At 40.5% G+C, this 15,547-nt stretch overlaps 1 protein-coding gene and 1 non-coding gene across 5 annotated transcripts in view; one reads left to right on the top strand and one right to left on the bottom strand.

The window, feature by feature from the left end:
• The window catches only part of MCM10 (minichromosome maintenance 10 replication initiation factor), a 45,829-nt gene that overhangs the window by 7,730 nt on the left and 22,552 nt on the right, over positions 1-15,547 (bottom strand). For 3 of the 4 annotated variants that reach the window (XM_039240045.1, XM_039240049.1, XM_039240048.1), the window contains exons 15-20: positions 15,390-15,534; positions 14,644-14,762; positions 12,666-12,779; positions 9,177-9,322; positions 2,889-2,931; positions 2,697-2,796 (exon numbers count right to left, since the gene is read on the bottom strand). In XM_039240045.1, the coding sequence (XP_039095976.1) occupies positions 2,713-2,796; positions 2,889-2,931; positions 9,177-9,322; positions 12,666-12,779; positions 14,644-14,762; positions 15,390-15,534 (651 nt within the window). In that variant the 3' untranslated portion in view covers positions 2,697-2,712. Of the gene's footprint in view, positions 1-2,505; positions 2,797-2,888; positions 2,932-9,176; positions 9,323-12,665; positions 12,780-14,643; positions 14,763-15,389; positions 15,535-15,547 lie in introns of those variants that run through there. The other variant, XM_039240046.1, reaches the window with a different exon arrangement.
• Positions 10,052-10,158, top strand: LOC120236949. Its single transcript, XR_005529814.1, has one exon. It is a non-coding gene; the product is annotated as a U6 spliceosomal RNA (small nuclear RNA).

Raw genomic sequence — 15,547 nt, 5'->3', positions numbered from 1 at the left:
CCGTGTTAATGTGTCAACAACATATACTAAATACAGTGTCTTTAAACAGAAGCACACATAAGACAAGATTATGTATTGATCCGCTGACAAAAATCTGACCAGAGGCTCTCAGAAACCTAGCCCCATATTCTCCCTAGGAACAGCGATCCAGTATCTGCTAAATCAGAGAGACTTCAGAAAACATAATTATTACCATGAATAACAAAAATAAACTACATATATCATAAGCTCTTTTTGCCCTTTTTTGGATGAAATGGCTTTGAGTTTTTACCACCTTGATTATCATCATTGGCTTTTCTCCCAAATGTCAGTTTAGAACTGATGGTCTCACCTGTGCAGGGCACAGTAAGGCTCTTTCTCATTTTGATCTACAGAGTTTGGGAGTGTGGCTATATGGCAAATACAGAATTTCAGTTTAAAAAAAATTTTTTTTAACATTTATTTATTTTTGAGACAGAGTGTGAGAGGAGAAGGGGCAGATAGAGAGGGAGACACAGAATTTGAAGCAGTCTCCAGGCTCTGAGCTGTCAGCACAAAGCCCACCAGGGGGCTCCAACTAAATCAAGAGATCATGACTTGAGACAAAGTTGGACGCCCACTGACTGAGTCACCCAGGTGCCCCAGCATTTCAGTTTTTGAACCATCCATCCTTGAGAGCTGTATTGTTTCCAAATCTCTATTCATGGGATCAAACATGTCTACTTTACTTGTAAAGCAGAGCTCCAATGGGCTGTTCTGAGTGACACACTTAGGCAAACAGATTTTCCTCTCCTGACTTAAAAATCAATGTTATCAGACACATTTAATCTGCTATAAACATCAAACTTCACTTGTAGCATCAACTTTATTTTTGAGAGAGAGAGCGAGCGAGCGAGCACAAGTGGGGGATGGGCATAGAGGGAGACACAAAATCCAAAGCAGGCTCCAGGCTCTGAGCTGTCAGCACAGAGCCTGACATGGGGCTTGAACTCACAAACCTTAGATCATGACCTGAGTCTAAGTCGGATGCCCAACCAACTGAGTCATCCAGGCGTCCCCATCAACTTTTACACAAAAACCCAATTTATGCAAACCCTTCCTGCCAACTTTGCTATTTATGATATTTTTATATATATTTTAAAGTTTATTTATTGAGAAAGAGAGAGAGAGAGGCAGAGGGAGAGAATCCCAAGCAGGCTCTGCACTGTCAGCACAGAGCCCAATGTGAAGTTTGAACTCCTGAACCATGAGATCATGACCTGAGCCGAAATCAAAAGTAGGATGCTTAACCGACTGAGACACCCAGGCACTCCCAACCTGTGATGTTTTTAAAAGTTGAAAATTTAAAAATTTTTAAATGTTGAAACTTAATCTATGACAATCAGAACATTCAGATAAACTATTTCTCCATGAGACATATAGTTTTTGTTTGCTAATTTAGATCACGGTGTACTTACTCTGTTTGGATGGCCTATGATTATATAATAAGCCCTACACTGCCAACAGCAGGGTAAGGAGAAACTAAACACATTATCTTGGATTTATATAAAAGCATTTAATACATTGATAAAAAGGATAATATTAAAAGACTGATCTCAATGATGAATCGTATCTTCAGGGCAAGCAAGCAAGTCCCCCTTCTGGCCCACCCACCCCTTCTTATCCCTGAATACTCTGAGAAAGCATACACACCAACACCTCAAATGAAAGCTCCCCTAAGATCTAGACTAACTGAGAAGTATTTAAATGATATTTTTAAATTATTTAAAAATCTAATTATAAAAAAGGAAGGCATCTGGATTCAGCTCACCATCAACCTGCACAAGAACATGATAGTACTTACATACAATATACAATGATACACAAGGGAACGGGAATGCTAATGGCACCTTTGGTTCAAACAGGAGCGTGTGTCTTTCATAAGAAGGAGACTGCTTAGGGAGCAGCCTTTTTAGTTCAAGTCCTCAGCAGCCACTCCATTGTGACCTTCTTCAAATACATAGCTCTCTTTCAAACTTATGGGACAAACAAATCTACTCTAAATGAGCCATTATAAGTATCATAGCTTTGAGTATTACTATACTGTAAGAGCACAGAGAACCATCTAAGTATGAATTAAATGCCACATGATTCAGTGAATTAATCAATTTGAAAAACCCAAGAGAGAGGTAACAATAGAAATAAAAGAAGGAATCTGGCTTAAATATCAATATATCAAGACTATGTCCAGGGTGGTGACTGTAATTATATGAGAAAAGATAACTTATCTTTTTCTAGGAAAAATTATTTATAAAATTCAGGTACTGAAAGATATACTTCAAAGATCATTGACTCCAAGCCTCCTCATTTTCCAGATAAGAAACTAAAGCCCAGAAGCTAAATTAATTCTTTTGGCTCTGTGCATCTATACAAATATTAGAACCTTACTCTGGTAAAGAAACAGCACTGGACACTCTAAAACGCAAGACATACAGTTTCCATCAAAGAATTTGCATGAATGGAGCCATCAGTAGTGAGAACAGGGAAGACAATGGTATTTTGATTTACTACTGAAAAGTCAGTGTTAAATTTGGTGTCAAGACAACCCAACAGAAAACAGGTAGGCAGAACGTGTAGGCCTAACAAGTGTTTAGGCTGTGCCAATCAGATCATGGGCAATACAGAGCCAACACCCTTGCTCCTCTAGAGCCATAAGAAGCAATATAGGTCATGGGTACCTGTTTGAAGTCAGAGCTATTTAAGGCTATTCAGAAATTTGGCATGTTCTTCTCCTCTTGGTAACAGGGTTTCACCTCCTATCTTTGGGCCTGTTTTTTCCTAGAAAAATGAAAACAGTTTAGTAAAAAAAAAAAAAGTCAACATTATTTTTGCATGGGTCACTAAAATTGGTCACTTTGTCAATGACCTACCTTTAGCATTCCATCTCGTTCCCACTTGAAGAGGCCACAATTACTGAAACAAGAAAAGATGGGATTTACTCAGTGGTGAGGTATGGGTGAACACAGAGACAACGGGGTTTGCTGTACATCTCAGAAAAGTATCCACCACTCACAAAGAAGCTGATTAAGGTAACACTCATAATTATGGGCTGTGTTCTAAAGGTACTGAAAATACTCCACTGATTTGAGAAACGGTCTTCAAATCTGTAAAAAGCTAGACCTTCAAATCAAAAAGCTAGAACATCAAATCAAAGTATAACAGTATGTACACACTGCAGGTGAAACACAAGCTGGGTATCTCCTGACGGTCATCGAGACTCCAAAGAGGAAGCTAGCCCTCGGACACCACGCAGTCTAGAGATTTCCCCTTCCCCCCTTTTCTGGAACTAAAAGTTTGTGATGAGAAAGGATTAATCTTCCTTCTGGTATGAATGATTTTTTCCCCCTTTTCCAAATCTAAAGACGTTTACTTCCTTGTTCAAAGGGTGTAGAGACACTTGTTCTCATTTTTTAAACATGGTCAGGGAGTCCAACCCTGAGAAGAGATGAGGCTACTACAGAGAAAACCCAACTTGAAAAAAGATTTTAATGTTTATTTTTGAGAGAGAGAGAAAGAGAGAGAGGTGGGGGAGGGGCAAAGAGACACAGAGACACAGATTCTGAAGCAGGCTCCAAGTTCTGAGCTGTCAGCCCAGAGCCAGACACAGGGCTCAAACTCACAAGTGGTGAGAACATCCATGACCCGAGCCAAAGTTGGACCCTTAACCAACTGAACCACCCAGCACCCCCAGAAAACTTAATTTTACACAAAGTTCACTCTGTTGAAACAAACAAAACAAATACAATCAACTCATGAAACTACGGCTTCTAGTACCCTTGGATTTGAGATGCTCTGGGGCATAAGGATTGCCCCATTGCCCTTCCTGCCTCATCCTTCCTCCTGAAAATCTAGACTCTATTCCTGCCCTGAGAGTCAGCATACCAGTGGCCTTAGCTCTAAGCCTCTCCACCACCTTCCCTGTCTCGACACTGGCTCAATATCTGTTTAGAGAAATTTTCTAGACTACTAGTAGATCAACTACGAAATTATATATAAAAATTTCTAGTCAGGGGTGGGTAATTACAAAACATGGGCCAAATCCAGGCTGCCACCTGTTTTTGTAAATTAAGTTTTATTTGAACACAGCCATGTCCTTTTGTTTCTGTATTACCTGGGTGGCTGCTTCTGAGCTGTAACATCAAAGCAGGGGAGTTATGAAACAGACCATCTGGTTCATGAAATGTAACATATCTACTATCTGGCCTCTGACAGAAAAAGTTTACCCTCTTCGACTCTAGATCAAGAATTGACAAGAAAATATCCACAAAAGCAGTTATTACAAAAATTACAGCGCCACCTGGATGATGAAAAGCATCTTTAAAAAAAAGTTTACTTATTTTGAGAGAGAGAGAGAGAGCAAGCGAGCATGTGCCCTAGCTGGGGAAAGGCAGAGAGAGAGAAAGAGAGAATCACAAGCAGACTTTGCACTATCAGTGTGCAGCACTATGCAGGGCTTGAACTCATGAACCGCAAGACCATGACCTGAGCAGAAATCAAGAGTCAGATGTGTAACCTACTAAGCTACCCGGGCGCCAGAGGATGTAAAAAGCATCTAGCTCTTCCATTTGTGAGTTGTACCTAATGCTTAAAGAACTTTTCTGATACTGAAATGTTTTACATAAGCTCTTGCTATTACAATATTTGGCAGAAGTATCAACACACAAATACTTAAAAAAATTATCATCTAGATCATAACAATTTCACGAAGCAGCTCCTGACCAGGTAATTAAGTAGCATGGGGTCCGGGTCTCCTCCCCCACCCCAACCAGCCCTGGAGAAACGTGAAGTATGGGTTCCAGGAATTAAACAAAACTCAAAACAAACAAGCAAGCAAACAGGTGTTGAGAATATTCTGGTGAGACATTCTTGGGAAGACCTTCTTGGGAAGGTCATCTTTAAATTGCCTCAAATTCCAAAGACTCATTATCATAAAAATTCTATCTTTTAATGATAATCCAATAAAGTCAGAAATTTATAAAAAAAAAGATGGCTAAAAATCAATCCCATATATTGGAAAATTAAACACTACTAACCCTTGGGACAAACAGGAAGTCATCAAAGGCATTAAAGAAATAATATACTCAGGGGCACCTGGGTGGCTCAGTCGGTTAAGCCTCGACTTTTGATTTCAGCTCAAGCCATGATCTCATGGTTCATGGGATCAAGGCCCACATCCAGCTCCGTGTTGACAGCATGGAGCCTGCTTGGGATTCTATCTGTCCTCGCTCTCTGCCCCTCCCCTTTCTCATGCGCACATGTGCGAGCGCGCTCTCGCTCTCTCTCTCAAAAGAAATAACCATTAAAAAAAATAAATTAGACCTCAAACAACCTAATTTTACACTTTGAGGAGCTAGAGAAAAAAAGAAATAAGCCCAAAGTTAGCAGAAAGAAGAAAGTAACAAAGATCAGAAGAAAATAGAGTTCAGAAAAACAACAGAAAAGATTGAGACTGAGAGCTGATTCTTTGAAAAGATAAACAAAATTGGCAAACCTTTAGCTAGGCTGAGGAGAAAAAAAAGAGAAGACTCAAAATTAGAAATCAAAGAGAAGACATTGCAACTGATGCTACAGAAATACACAGAATTAAGGTTGCCTGGGTGGCTCAGTCGGTTTGAGCGTCCGACTTCAGCTCAGATCATGATTTCATGCGTCATGAGTTTGAGTCCCACACCAGGCTTGCTGCTGTCAGCTCAGAGCCTGCTTTGGATCCTCAGTGTCCCCCCATTCTGTCTCTGCCCCTTCCCTGCTTGCATTTCCTCTCCCTCTGTCAAAAATAAAAACATTAAAAAAAGAGAAATAAACAGAGTCATGACTACGAAAGATTATATGCCAACAAATTACATATGCTAGAAGAAATAAATACATTTCTAGAACCCTAAGGTTGAATCAAAAAGAAACTGAAAATCTGAACAGACCAATAATGAATAAAGACATTGAATCAGTAATCAAAAAAAACTCCCAACACATAAAACTCCAGGACCAGATGGCTTCAATGGATAATTCTACCAAATATTTAAAGAATTAACTAATCCTACCTAAATTTTCAAAATATTAAGGAGGAGGGAATAGTTCCAAACTCTACCAAACTATTATCACTTTGATGCCAGAACCAGATAAGGATACGCAAGAAAATTAAAAGGGAGACATTATGTCTGACGAATGTAGATGCAAAAATTCTCAACAAAACATTAGCAAATCATATTCAAGAATACATTAAAAGGATTATACACCACAACCAAGTGGGATTTATCCCTGGGATGCCAGGATGGTTCAACATATGCAAATCAGTAAGTGTAATATATCACATCAATGAAATGAAAATAAAAATCACCTAATTATCTCAATAGATACAGAGAAAGCTTGTTCACAAAACACAACACCCTTTCATGGTAAAAACCCTTAACAGACTGGGTATAGAAGGAACAACCTCAACATATTAAAGGTCCCATATGATAAACTCACAGCTAACATACTGAAAGGCGATAAAATGAAAGCATTTCCTCTAAGATCAGGAACAGGACAAGGATGTCCACTCTCCCCACTCCTATTAAGTAGAGTACTGGAAGTCCTTGCTAGAGCAATTAGACAAGAAAAAGAAATAAAAAACATCCACAGTGGAAAAGAAGTAAAATTGTTGCTATTTGCTGATAATATCATCTTATATATACAGAAAATTCCAAAGGATCAAAAAACTGTTGGAGTTAATCAATGATTTCAGTACAGCAACAGGATACAAAATCAACAAAAACCAATTGCATTTTTTTTTTTGAATATTTTTATTTATTCCTAGAAGAGAGAGAGAGAGCGTGAGCAGGGGAGGGTCAGAGAGAGAGGGAGATACAGACTCTGAAATAGGCTCCAGGCTCTGAGCTGGCAGTCAGCACAGAGCCCGACGCGGGGCTCGAACCCACGAACTGCGAGATCATGACCTAAGCGAAAGTCGGACGCTTAACCGACTAAGCCACCCAGGCGCCCCCCAATTGCATTCTTTTATACTCATGATGAAGTACCTGAAAAAGAAATTAAAAAAACAAAACTATCTCATTCACAATAGCATAAAAAAAAAAATTAAAGGCTTAGTAATAACCAAGGAAGTAAATGGAAATCTATGACTTTCCTGAAAGAAGCTGAGGACACAAATGGAGATACCCCAAGTTCATGGATCTGAAAAATAATATTGTTATAAAGGCCAAACTACCCAAAGCCATCTACAGAGATTTAATGCAATCTCCACCAAAATATCAAAGGCATTTTTCAAAAAAAGGAGAAGAAATAACCTTAATATTTGTGTAGACCCAGAAGATCCTGAATAGCCAAAGCAATTGAGAAAAAAGAACAAAGACTGAGGTGTCTGCTTACAGATTTCAAACTATACTAGAAAGCCACAGTAATAAAAACAGTATGGTGCTGGCACAAAAACAGATACAGTGACCAATAAAACAGAATAGAAAGCATAGACTTAACTCTCAGTATGTACAGTTAACTAATGTTTCAACTAATATTCAACAAGGGAGCCCAGAATACCCAATAGGGAAAGGAGAGTCTCTTTAACAGTGCTGGGAATGCCAGAAAAACACACACAGAACAACAAAATTGGACCATTATCACAACTCCCTCACAAAAACTACCTTGAAATGGATGAAATACTTAAATGTAAGACCTAAAACTCTTAGAAGAAAATGCAGAAGAAAAGCTCATCGATACTGGTCTTGGCAATGAATTTTTGAACATTGATGCTAAGAGCTCAAGCAAAAAAAGTAAAAATCAATAAATGGGACCACATCAAACTTGAAAGCTCTGCACAGCGAAATTAACAAGTAATGAAATGAAAAGACAAACTATAGAACCGGAGAGAATGTTTACAAGCCATGTAAAAGATAAAAGGTTAATATCCACAATATATAAAGTCAGTCAAGTTAATAACAACACATCAGTAAGGTAAAGAATAAGATCATACAATGAAAAAAGATATCTACTAATAATCATAAGAAACTGGCAATAAAAGAACCTTCCTTATGTTGATAAGGGTTATACTTGGAAGAGAAATTTATGAAGGATACGTTCACTTTAAGATAAAGAAATGGAAGCCCGCTATTATCATCACTACTATTTAACACAGTTTTAGAAGTCTGGCCAACTCTATGAGGAAAGACAAAGAACTAGAGGGTGTAAGGGTGGGAACAAAACAGGTAAAATTATTTTTATTTGTGGATTATCAACTATGTAAAGAAATCAACAAATTACTGGAATAAGAGTTCAATAAGCTTGCCAGAGGCAAGATCAACTTTTAAAAAAGTAGTAACATTTCTTTACACCAACAACAAAAAACTAAAAAATATACTAGAAAATAAGTTGCCATTCATAGTGTCAACAAAAATCACAACACATCTGAGAATTAAGAATACTCAACATCTCAGTGGAGATAATTTTATTTTTCTATTTTATTTTCAGTGGAGATAATTTTAAAATCAATAATAGCCACAGAGGATGTGATGAATAAATGGAAAGATACTCCATGATCTTAAAAAATGGGCGATTTCATACATAAGAGAAATTAGTCCCCACAAAATTATTTGACTTCTTTAATGTGATCCTACTCAGGGATTCTACTTCTGAGTGGGATGATCCTTAGACCAGTGCCCTGAGAACAGCTGGAAAAAGTGAACGAAACACAGATATCCTAACACAGACACCAACCACTGTTGGGGAGCCCCAGTCTCCCTCAGCAGTTCTGCTGGTGGTCCCCCACCAGGGTAAGACCCAGACCCTCAGCTCCCCCCATCCACCCACCTAGGTCCAGTCCACCAATGCTCCCAAGGCAAACATGGCCACAGGAGTTAGCTCATCACTCTAAGGCTCTACCCCAGTTCTGGTTCCCTCGTTCTTGTCCCAGGAACTTTAGTTCTTTCAGAGAAATGACTATCTTTCACTGAACAAACATTTGTGAGGACCCACTGTGAGCTGGGCGTTGTACTAAACAGTGGGGATAAAGCAGTAAAGATGGTGGGGTCCCTTCCCTACAGGAGATTTTAGGGATAGCCAGGAGCTCTACGAGGCACAGAAATAAGGCCTGAACCTCAAAAAAGGATGGTTCAATGTTCCAGGAGAAGGGCATCACACAGGAATGAGAGAAAGGATTCAAGAACCAATTCTCCTACCTGCAGTGCTTTTTGGGGAGCCGGTCAAGGGAGATGCTTCTGTTTCCACAAGGACACTTGAAAAACCTCTTAATGCCGTCATGCCAGTGGTAGTCGTGCTGCTCGCTGACGCAGGTCTCCAAAGGCTTAAAGTGGGTGTAGGCACACTGCAAGGAACCAAAAGGAGGGCACACGTCTGGTCAGGGGCTCGGAAGGAGAAGCCAGCTAGCTGCTAGGAGGCCAATTTGTTCCACGAGGACTTCCCTTTTCTCGCCGCCAGCCAGATAGCTGGGAGCAGAGTTAACTACCTTAACTACTAGCTGTGGGGACCGCTGTGGTTTCTGGAGTCCCGAGTAACGATGCCACTTCCCCTCCTGCTGGCCACAAGCTGTGGTCTGCCATGAAGTGCTTAATGACTTTCTGGAACATTGAGACAATAGTAAGGGAAGAACAAAAGCGGTAGAAACCTCTCAATAGCTTCGCCATGGTTGTCCTAAAGTCTAACTTCGCTGCAGGTTATAGGACAACACTGGGGCCTGTTCAGTAGCCCTTTTGTTTCTTCTTAAAAGACCTCAAGGAAGGATGTAAGCTTCTTACTACTTGTCTTTCATAAGCAGCAAAACCAAGACAGAGATAAGAAGTCATTCACTTGTAATTTTGATCCTCAAAAGGGCTGAAAGAATAAGGAACAGACGGGCGCCTGGGTGGCTCAGTTGGTTAAGCTTCTGGCTTCAGTTCAGGTCATAATCTCACGGTTTGTGGGTTCAAGCCCCGTGTCCAGCTCTGTGCTGACTGACAGCTCAGAGCCTGGAGCCTGTTTTGGATTCTGTGTCTCCCTCTCTCTCTCTACCCTTACCCTACTCGTGCTCTTTCTCTGTCTCAAAAATAAATAAACTGTGCTTGCTTTGGCAGCACATATACTAAAGCTGGAACGATACAGAGAAGATTAGCATGGCCTCTGTGCAAGGATGACACACAAATTTGGGAAGCGTTCCGTATTTTTGCAACATGGATGGACCCTGAGGGTGTTATGCTGAGCGAAATAAGTCAAGCACAGAAGAACAAATACCATATGTTTGCACGTACAGGACAATCAGGAGGAACTTAACGGAGGACCTCAGAGGAGAAGAAGGGGGAAAACAGTGGGGGAGAGGGAAAGAGGCAAACCGCGAGAGACTCTTGAATGCTGAGAACAAACTGAGGGCTGATGGGGGTGGGGAGAGGGGAAAGGGGGGGATGGGCATGGAGGAGGGCACTTGTGGGGATGAGCACTGGGTGTTATATGGAAACCTACTTTACAATAAACTATTTGTAAAAAAAAAAAAAAAAAAAAAAAAAGATTCAAAATAAAAGTAAATACAAATGATTATGAATAATAGCAAGCTTTTGAAACTTTGATACCTAGATTCTAAAGTTTTAATCTTCCCAATGTAGCTCTAATACAATATAACTCTTTGCAAATTACAAATGCAATATAATTATTTGAGAAGGATTATATACATCATTTTAAAGGGGGAAAGAACGACAGTAAGAGCAATAATAAAGTCCAATAATTAAATAAATAAATAAACTATAAAAATTTAGGAAAAAAAAAGGAAAAAAAAGACTAAGGGATAGAACATCCCCAGCATGTGGGAAGCCCTCCCTGTGTCCCCGGTCCAGGCACTGCTCCATTCACACCCCAGGGATTTCACTACCTTGCTTTCAAACAGCAGAATTAGCCTGCCTGGTTTCGTACTTTGTATAAATGGAATTGTATGATACATCAAAGAAAAAAAAGAAAGAAGGAAACGGTGGGCGAATGTCAAAACAGGTGCTGGGACAGAGCAATGTGATTTCTGGTAATCAGAGTCGAGATAAGTGACTTTTGGTTCCAAGCCTCAGAAAGCAGAAAGCAGAGAGGTATACAGAATACCACCTCCCTCGATACATACACCCCTTACCCCCAGGGGACCTGTAAAACTCGGGTTGCATGTCAGGTTACACGACAAAGGTGGATCAGAGTCATTAGTTGACCATAAAATTGGGAAACGATCCTGAATTTTCAGGGTGAGCCCAATGGAATCACAGGGCTTTTAAAAGTACGGGGGGGGGGTGGGGAACAGACGCCTGGGTGACTCAGTCAGTTAAGCATCCGAATTTGGCTCAGGTCATGATCTCACAGTTTCTGAGTTCAAGCCCCGCATCAGGCTCTGTGCTGACAGTTCAGAGCCTGGAGCCTGCTTTGGATTCTGTGTCTCCCTCTCTCTCTGCCTGTCTCTTGCTCATGCTCATGCTCATGCTCTGTCTCTCTCTCTCTCTCAAAAATAAACATTAAAAATAATAAAATAAAATAAAATAAAATAAAATAAAATAAAATAAAATAAAAGCAGAGGTAGGAAGCCACAGGGAAGGGGCCACAGGATGTGACTGGGGGCTCTGAAGATGGAAGAAGGGATTGCAAGCCAAAGAACTCAGGTGGAATCTCGAAGATGGCAAAGAGCAAGAAATGGATTCTCCCCTAGAGCCTCCAGAAGAAATGCAGTCCTGCCACACCGGGTTTTAGCTTCGTGAGACCCACAGAGACTTCTGGCTGACAGACATGCGAGATAATAAAGCTGTGTTGCTTAAACTACCAAGTTAGTAGTTATTTGTAAGGACAGCAAGAGAAAACTAACACACCAGCTACGTCCTTAGGTTTGCTGTTTTGGTGGAGTATATAAAAGCTGTTACCTGAAGTAAAACCTTCACCGATTCTGAACTTTCTCAAGGAACCCCTGCTTTTTGGTGACAGCTGGTTCAGGGCTGTCCCCTAAATGTAAACAGAGTCTACGGTCTGAAAAGGGATAAACACAGAGAAAATGGTACTGGGTGAGCTCAGGCTCTTCCTCCTCTTACAAGCGCTTCTGAGGGAGATTAGTCTGATGGGATAAAATGAGTGCTGATGGCAGGATACTGTTCTGCAAGAACTTTTGTTAGTCCTGTTTTATTAATGTTGAAGGACAGGGGATTTATCATTTTCTAAGAGACTAAGGGTAAAAATCCTGGAAACAAAGAATGTAATGCAATTTACACTTCTCCTTGAGATCCAATGTAGTAGGTTAAGCCGTCAGTAGAAAGGGCCAATAATAATTGGTCATAACATGTGATGTCAAAGGAAATAGTTCAGGCAAGGTCCTGAGACCTGAACCGGGGACTGAGGGTGTGCTAGAAACTTGAGAAAGACACAGAAGAGTTCACCGTAATCCAAAGGACCAAGGGGAAGAGAAGTTAGTGACTCGTCTGTAGAGCCAGGAGCTGAGGTCATATGAAAGAAGACTCACCACCAACGCTCTGCCAATAAAGCCCGGAAGCCAAGTTGGCAGGCAGCCAGGCCCTTGGCTGTTGTGAGCAGTTTGGTTTCCAATCTAATGAAATGACCCATGCAGGACTCTGGTCACAAGACATGGCCCCATAGCCCATGTTCTATGTTCTGTTGAGTCACAGCAGCTCAAAACAGGGCCCAAGGTTAGAAGCATCTCCTCCACTCACCGTCTTGCATGTTACTACTCGACATTTCACTTCTCTGATGCTTCTCATCTTTTCTTCCATTTGCTCTTTTTTCACCAGTGGCTCAAAATAGCGTTCCTGCAGCTCAGCCTCTGCCTGGAATGACAAGGGACACAGAAGACCTTGTACCAAATCCACCACGTACTCAAGGCACCAGTTCAGTAATAATAAAAACTGAAGAGCCAAGCTAACCGTTATGAGGACATCTGATAAGATGAACTCAATGAACTGCAAACTAAAAGATGATCCTAAGTAGACACAAGCAATTAATTTTCCAGAAAACAGTGGGAAAGCAACCATAACTAAGAAACAGAACATTGAAATGTGCACCAGAATAATTTCTACTGCTCCAATACAGACACAATACAGACTATGGAAGGTATTCAGTGCCTCCCCACTTAGGACAGCCCAGGCTATTGACCAAGCACCTGGCCGGAGTAATCCCGGATTGTCTGGACTGACAGGGAGGAGGCAGGAGGGCAGAGAGAAATTTACAGCAGAACGTGGTCACAGCTCTGCAGCTAGCGCAGTAGCATAGGGCCCAAGGCCTTGGTGGCCACAGAAGCAAGGAGCTCAACTCTACAGCCTTCCTGGGCTGGCTCGAGCATCAATCCGGACCAAGTTTCAGGTCTGGTAGAATGGTGGGACACGTGACTGTCTCATCAGTCAGCAGTGTACCAAAAGAGCAGGGCATTCAGAGTACTAACACTAAATGGGGACACTGTGAAAACTGGTGGGAGTACTTCCTTTTTGTTATCCCAACGATTGGTCCCTCTGCTACTCGCAGGGATCAGGGATGTTATACCTGTGGTGCACAACATCCCCTCCACATCTAGCAATTCTTCTGATTATTCTGGAAGGCACCCATGTGGATGAAAAATCCAGTTATAGCTCTCAGACCTAACTGCTTTATAAACAACTCTACAACAGGGGTGCTGGGTGGCTCAGTCGATTAAATGTCCGACTCCAGCTCAGGTCATGATCTCATGGTTCATGAGTTCAAGCCTCGCATTGGGCTCTGTGCTGACAGCTCAGAGCCTGGAACCTGCTTCAGATTGTGTCTCCAGCTCTCTCTGCCCCTCCTCCACTTATGCTCTCTCTCTCTCAAAAATAAACATTAAAAAAAAATTTTTTTTAAATTTTAAAGAACTCTATAGTATTTGTGCACGGCTTAAGTACACATTAAATATTCCAAAAATGCAACTAGACAACTCCTGTGTATATAGAGGAACAATTATAGTTTGTTATCTTCTAAAGGTTTCCTGGGCTATTCACGGTTTAAACACACACACACACACACAAAGAAACAGACTCATGGTATTTAAGTTACGAAAAAACCACACCGAAAGTCCTCATTTCTATGTCTCACTTATATTTATCATCCACCTCTCTACTTCATTATTTCTTCTGGGATAGTTGTGCCTACACATTAACATAACAAAACATACATTGTTAATATAAACACCTCCCACTTTTTTTTTATATTACAGGTAGGAGATTACATTGATATCCTTGAAGTTTCTAATTAGGTAATTTATATCATCCAAGAATTTTATTTCAGGATAATAAAGGAGCAATCCAAAATACAAAGCATTGGAAGCAACTATGCCTAATGGGTTGGTAACTACTGATTTGCAGTATTTGAAATGCCAGTATAAAAATATTTGAATGGAAAAAAAATCCCTTCCCATAAGGCAAGGCAGAAAATAATAGTGGTGAACCACCTAAATGTTACTTAAAAGCCATAACTAGAATACAACATTTTTATAATACTGAAGCCCATTAAAATAATGTTACATGACATTCAATTCAAGGATAAAGGCAAAGCTAAATTCTATCAGAAATATTCCTGTTCTTCAAAGTTGACTCAGACATATAACTACGTTTTGGGTGAGTCCCACAATAAAATGCCTCAAGTCTGAAAGATATCTGTGTCATCTTTGACCTTTTGGGCTCTCACCTCTTTTAGAAGCCCTGTGTGCTTCGATTTTGCTTTTAGGATTTTCTGAAATTCCTCAGTTTCCAGGTAGGCAAGTTGTTCTCTTCTTTTTTTCCTGGCAGGCTCCAATTCATCTTCAGCTAGAGCAGCAAGGAAAAACGATGATGATTACAGAGGAATTTCAGGAAGCCAGTGAGCCTTGTGGACTCAGCTATCCCCATCCTCTCCATCTCTGCCTACCAGACCCTTCAAACATAATTTACCCCGCCAGGTACCAGCAGAGGAAAACTTTAAGGAGTAGGGCTGAGAAGTAGAGCCTAGAATATGAGGTATGGCAGATTTGACCACTGAATTAGAATCTCCTTTCCCTAAAATAGGAGCTCCAATGACAGGTAACATCAACAAAAATACTTCTTACAAGCTGATGCTAAAATGTCACTGCCAACTTCAGAAATTTAAAAATAAAAACAGGGCAATTTGCTAAGAAATTGTACTCCTTTCAAAGCAAATCTTTATACTGATATATCTGTACCAAGATCCAATGAGGAGCCTTTGTTTAAGCTCTTAGATCGTGCCTAATGTCATTTCAATTTAATGCGATTATAGAAAACAATCCATTCCAGTTGTAGAAATTTTATCTAGGTATTGTACAGAGAGGTAAATTTAAGTGAAACAATGACTTTTGATATCAGGGATGGTGGTTACGGTTTAGAACATCTCCTTACAGATGGCTTCATTCCCACTGCTAACTCTGAAATCCACAGTACCTTGAGGAGAAAGCGTGTTGTTTTTTTCTACACGTTCCTTCACTTCCAGGACATCCTGAGGGTCCTTCTGTTTCTTTTTAATGCTGTTTGGGTCTGTTTTTGTAAGAATCTGACCTTTTGCCCTGAGTTTGGTTATAGCAGCTAACTAGAAGAAAGGA

This window comes from Hyaena hyaena, unplaced genomic scaffold (genome assembly GCF_003009895.1).
Source record: "Hyaena hyaena isolate Hyena2069 unplaced genomic scaffold, ASM300989v1 scaffold_165, whole genome shotgun sequence".
Lineage (NCBI taxonomy): Eukaryota > Metazoa > Chordata > Mammalia > Carnivora > Hyaenidae > Hyaena > Hyaena hyaena.
This window is presented reverse-complemented; position numbering and strand designations above follow the sequence as displayed.